This window comes from Eschscholzia californica, unplaced genomic scaffold (genome assembly GCF_041429995.1).
Source record: "Eschscholzia californica isolate CP2 unplaced genomic scaffold, dmEscCali1.0.p SCAF_3, whole genome shotgun sequence".
Lineage (NCBI taxonomy): Eukaryota > Viridiplantae > Streptophyta > Magnoliopsida > Ranunculales > Papaveraceae > Eschscholzia > Eschscholzia californica.
This window is the reverse complement of record NW_028238420.1, coordinates 24300719-24306797: the sequence shown is the minus strand read 5'-3', so window position 1 is coordinate 24306797 and position 6079 is coordinate 24300719. Positions and strand designations below refer to the sequence as shown.

General features: G+C 34.4%; 1 protein-coding gene across 1 annotated transcript; it reads left to right on the top strand.

The window, feature by feature from the left end:
- The first annotated feature begins 2477 nt into the window (after positions 1–2477).
- LOC147549145 (seipin-2-like) lies at positions 2478–5385 on the top strand. The gene is made up of 2 exons (XM_086672629.1): positions 2478–3595; positions 4634–5385. The coding sequence occupies exons 1-2, from the start codon at positions 2585–2587 to the stop codon at positions 5132–5134; spliced, it is 1512 nt and encodes a 503-aa protein (XP_086528755.1). The 5' UTR covers positions 2478–2584; the 3' UTR covers positions 5135–5385.
- The last annotated feature ends 694 nt before the right edge of the window (positions 5386–6079 follow it).

The following is a 6079-nucleotide window of genomic DNA, read 5'->3' as shown; positions in this document are numbered from 1 at the left end:
ACACATTCCCATTTTCTTCTTCTTCCGTTCTTTATTGCATAAACCATAAATCATAAACCTTACTTCTCTCTCTAAGTTCGTTTCTCTGTGCAATAAATCTTTGAAGTCTCTGAAGTTGAGATAAACTCTGAAGCCTCTGCTTGTCTCTGTAAATTCGTAACTGGACAAATTCAAATTGCAAAATCTTGGTAGTTTTTATTTGGTTTTTTAGGTTAAACTAGTTGAATATTCTTCAATGTGCTAATAGACGATGTACATCTATGGTTTTATTTGCACTTCTGGTTATAATCAGTTAGTCTCAACTTTGGTGAACCTTAATGATTGGTTGATTGTGACAAAGTATGTGTAGAATGATCGATTAGGGTAAACAATATGTTCAGACCTTTTTTCGGTGAAAAAATTTATGTGTTTGAAACAATTTGGTTCACAAAATCAGTTAAACCCTGCCGCCACTACAAGTCGCTTGAAATCATTGGAAGCGGGTTGATTTTGGTTAAAAATAAAATAAAATTAATTCACGCACCCGACTCTCCAGAGCACTAGAAACACACGAGAAATTGATTTGTTCATCGATCTTTAGGCTACTAAAACCAAATGTAAGATCTTTTTATTCCTTTTGATGGTAATACTTTATCTTGAAGATCACAACTCTATCTTACTTACTTGATGACTTTATGGAAATTATTGTTTATTCTCTATTCATCTACTACAGAGTAGCTAAAAGAACAATTCTTAAACTTTTCCACACTTTTTCTGATTTAATTTTGTTATTTTATATCGAATTAAGATTCCTTAAAAGACTCAATATCAAACTTCACCTAAAATGAGTACTAGATAAGATTTAATCAAAATTTACTTCTGACTGGAAATCTCATTTGAGGATTAAGATAATCAGCCAAGCCAAGAAGAATCTCATGAAATGGGATATCTTTGGTACGGTGACCCTAAGCATGGCCAGGGCCTTAGGGCTTAGCCTTTTTGGGTCGACAGTACTCCAGAGCCATGCGCATCCTATGCACTATTTCCCATTTGTCATCTCTCTAATCAAGTCAATACTCGTTGTCGTAACCCCTCATAGTATTCAACCGCCTTTAGCCACTGATTAACTGATCGAGCCACAGACGGTAGACGGTTTTGAGTTAAACACTACGATCCCTGAAGCAACCGAACTTTATGATCTTCATTATTTCTCCTATCCGAAAAAATGATCCCATTGACATTTTGATCGAAAGACACTCCCTTCAATCTCCCGATTGTTCTAGAACAAGTGAAATTCACCTGTCTCTAAGTATCTCCTCTAATAAATCAGACAGATGATTAGGCCATCTTTTTCAGACTTTCCTTGATCCCGAGTTCAACTGTCAAAATAAATTATGAAATCCTTAATATATTTGAGCATAATCACGCATTTCCAGTTGTTACTCTTTAAGTTGCCTATAGATACCAATCATATTTCAATAAGAGGACACCGTCCATTCTTGTATTGCCACTTACGTTCACGTCTCTCATGTCTTACCCGATATCCGCCTTTAGAGCCTCCTTTTACGGCGCGTGGTTTGACGAACCCAAAGTGTGAAATTCTCTACATGTCTGCAAATGTATGGACTTAAGACTTATATAATAAGGAATTTCACACTGCGGATGGACTAAAAGCTTCTTAGAGGACCCAAAATGGATTTTCGACAAATCAAAAGTGTATATATACATAGAATTTGATGCAAAATTTAATTGACCTGGTAATAAAGAAATGGATTAGTTCCATTGATCTGATGATAAAGATTAACATAATTTATAACCAAAATTTCATATAAAGTTTCGTAAGAAATGGAAAGAAAACTTATATATATTATATCTCAATCAAAATATATGATAAAAGTGAACACTATTCGATTATTTCTCCAAAATAGACCTTCAAACCTCAAAATCTAGACAACTTTTCTAGACACAATTGTTTAAGAAAGTAACGTATTTATGATTCAGAAGCAATATCGAGCTTTTCTTTTCAATTGTTACGCTGTTCTCTTCTCACTTAATCATAGCCAATAAAGAGTAAACCATTACAGTCTATCGCTTTCTCTCAAGATATCTAGATCTCTCTCACCCCCTTTGAGAAAAGACTTACAAATAAGGGTATTCACCTCAACTTTCGCATGTGCCATTGCCACATTAATTCTATATTTCCTCCCAGCGTCAGCATTTGCCCTTTAGACACATTTATTTTAACTGAATTTTAACAATTTTTTCCCAAAGAGGGTTTTATATCAGTTTTCTGAATAAATGGGACTTATTCAAAAAATAATTTTCAATGTAGGGCCAATGACAAAATATCTCAAACATTTGTGCATGAAATTGAAAACAATGAAATGGACATAATCTGACATCAAAATTAGGTAGATAAGAAAACCAGTATTATAATGATGATGATTGCTTCACGCCAATTCGCTCATTTTAGTAACACAATGCCATGTCATCTTCCTCCTCTTATATTAATCCCCACCTCCCATTATTCTCTTGCATTGTCATCTCTGTTTTCCCTAATGAAAAAGCCAACCAACCCAACTTCCATTCTTCTTCATTTTCATCAATGGAGATTCTGAAATTAATTGACAACCATAACCACCCAAACCAGTTCTTCAACCTCATTGATAAATTTCTTTTCATTAACCGAATCATGGCGAAAATTAGCGACATTCCGAAACAAGAAAACAACGAAGAACCAACTGAATTACCTAATCTTTATCGTCGAAAATTCATAAATGATAGGTACCCTATTTCTTCAAAAGATTCAAATTATAATCCCATGGACAGAAAAGGTAAACCCTTTTGGAGGAAGGATCAAGAAAAGGTATCCTCATTATCGTCCCATTCCTCAAATTTTCAATTAATTTCAGAAGAGAATGAAGAATTTTCTAGCATTACTAATAATAATAATATTTCTAACCACCATTTCTCAAGGAAGAAGCTGGATTACGATGAATACTATTTGTTGGGTTTCTTGGATTTAATTATAGGATTAGTAATTAAATCCATTGGATTTCAATTCAATCTATTTACAAGTTTCTTCACATTTCCAATTTGGTTTACTTATTATTCATTCATGTTTGTTATCGATCCATTTCGATTCTTCAAGTGGATTTTTCGATCTATAACTATGAAAATCTTGAATTTAGGAAATGGAATCATTCCATTCTTGTTTGAAAGAATTACAGGTCAAAAATCGATTGGGAAATTATTGGTTCGGTTCGGATGGGGAATATTCTGGTCGATTTATGTTTGTTTTGTATTGTTTGGTATCTTGTTATCTGGATTTATAATTGGTGGGATTACCATGAGGTATGTTGTTGAAGAACCAATAAAGACCACAGAGACTTTAAATTTCGATTACACCAAGAGTACACCGGTAGCATTTGTTCCAGTTTTGGGGTGCCCAAGTAGTTTATCAGGTTCATGTGATGGGGTGAATTGTAACGAAAAGTCAGAAGTTGGGAAGTATTTGGTTGGGTCAAAAATTATTCCTCATTATCACAATTTGGAGGTGACTGTTTCATTGACAATGCCAGAGTCAGATTACAATAGGAATCTTGGGATCTTTCAGGTAATAACCCATCCATGCCTTTGCTTTGCCTTAAAATAAAGAAAAGGTGCGTCTGTAGACACCCCTTGATTTTACTTTTACTCTTTGGCTTCCGAGGACACTCGGACTGTGCCTAATCTGTGTTGGGCTTGAATAACACGCACTAAGACTAGGGCGAGTACCTTCACATTGACTACTCAGTGTGAGACCTGCAAAAAGTGTCAAGAATAAAGGGAGGTCCGAGTAAAAAAGAGGGGTATCGTTAGAAGTACCTATAGAGAAATAGGTTACTAAACATCTAACCCATTTGCAACGAGTATGGAAGACCTAAATGTTATGCAAAATTCTTGATTGTTTGAATACTTTTTTTTCAATGTGGGATTATTCACACTGGCATATTCACTTCTTATGTCCATTGAGCCTAACACTTGTCTTTCCTGGTAGGACTTATCCCAAGAGAGAGTTTTACACTTAAAACCAATTTATTGGGTCACTTCCGTTTTGTACAACACTACAATCTAAATAGAATTCATAGCAAAGCTAAGTTTAGCTGAGATGCACTCCTTATCATTTTCAAAAATCAACTTTTTTATTACACTGAAGTTTTGTTTTAAAAATTTATGAACGTTTGGGAAATGAATCAAATTATGACAGGCTGATAAGTCCATAACGTGTAAAAGATAATTAAGAGTTACATATAAGTACGTACAAGATCCTGAGCATAAACACACACATAACTTATACACGTTAGAGAAATGCTAAGTGTACAAAAGATCTTGATTTAATTTGTCACATGGTGACTCACTCAAGTAAAAGAACGGTCCAGATCATAGTCATACTTTTAATTCTTTTATCTGTTAGTGAAGGTGAATCAATATGTAACAAATTTAGTCAAAATCTTTTTTGAACATAGTGTTCTGGTATTGACGCAATCACTTACTTGTTGTTACCTATACCAAAATTCTGCTACACTCTTTCGGTCTTTCCTTGTGTGTTTAAATTGAGTTGTGTACAAGTAATGGAAATCTTATTGACTCATCTCCAACAACTTTTGAATAGGTGAGGGTAGAGTCATTGGCAGCGAACGGTAAAGTAACAACAAGTTCAAGCTACCCATGCATGATGAGATTCAAAAGCCAATATGTCAGGTTCATAGAAACCATAATCAATAGTCTTCCTCTTCTTTCTGGTTACTCATCCGAGACTCAAATTCTTGACCTAAAAATGAGAGGCTTGAACAATAAAGAAGAGGAGCCAATATCTTGCTTAAAGGTAATACTTGAACAAAGAGCAGAATACAAGCCTAGTGCCGGTATACCCGAAATTTACGCGGCATCCGTAGTGCTCGAATCTGCACTCCCTCTATACAGAAAGATAATTTGGAACTGGAGGAAGACATTGTTTGTATGGACAAGCTTGGTTTCATTCATGGTGGAGTTGGTTTTCATTCTCATATGTTGTAGACCTGTTATTCTTCCAAGAACAAGACCAAGGGTGGCTACTGATTTGGCTAATAAGATAGCTGCTGGAAAAACTATACCCTTTATCAAAGGCAGTTAGATGACGACCATCAGATGACAGAAGAGCTGGGGTTTCATGTTCTCTGAAGTAGTTAGCTAGGTTTATCAACTCTAGATTGTTTTCTAGTGATAATTCAAGAATTTATGGTGGGTAGTCAGTATTCTTATTTTGTTCTATCTTTATGTCATGATTAGTGGATTTCATGTAAAAGGCTAGTTTCACATTACATGACCAAATAACTAATCCATAGTTTAGTGTTGCGTTTTTAAAGTACTTCTACTTTCGGAATATAACTTTAGGTGCGCACTCATTACTATTTTGATTATAAAGTGTCATTGACTTTAGCCCTCATGTTGAATGGTTAATTGATGTTTGGAAAATTGCACACATCTAAAAGATCATGATAATAAAACTTGGACAACCACCTATTTCACAAGTGACACACCATGATAGTCAATGTCTTCGATGTAGCCTAAGAGGTTTATGACGACCAATTTGAGCCAATAGCTATCAATATTTTGTTGGACGCGTCTCTTAATCTTAGAATAAAGGTGGTCCACATTCATATATTTCTTATTTGCGATAGTTTGACAAGTTACTAATTTGAATTTGATAATTAACTAATAACCAATTCAAGGTCTTTTATTTATGGGAGATTTTATAGGGCCTCCTCATTTTTGTTAAAAGGCCCTCCCTAATGAAAATTTACCAAGTAAAATGGTTCGTGGGGAGGCCTTTTAACAAAATTGGGGAGGCCTTATAAAATTTCACTTTATTTATTTCTCCAAAGGATATTTAAAGAGAGAATAATTGGAACCATGTAAAAATAATTGGGAAAACAAACACAGACTTAATCATAACTAACTCTCAACAAACTTTTCAACAACCTTACCTATATTGAACACATCAGATTAAGTCTATAAATAGCCAAGTCTTCTTTATTTTCAGTAAGTTACTGAATACAACAATAAAAGTTAATGAAAT

Bases quoted from the DNA above. Each gene is read 5' to 3' on its own strand.
- LOC147549145 (XM_086672629.1), top strand. From the start codon at position 2,585: ATGGAGATTCTGAAATTAATTGACAACCATAACCACCCAAACCAGTTC. The intron at 3,596-4,633 runs GTAATAACCCAT...ACTTTTGAATAG, and splicing joins GGAATCTTGGGATCTTTCAG to GTGAGGGTAGAGTCATTGGC.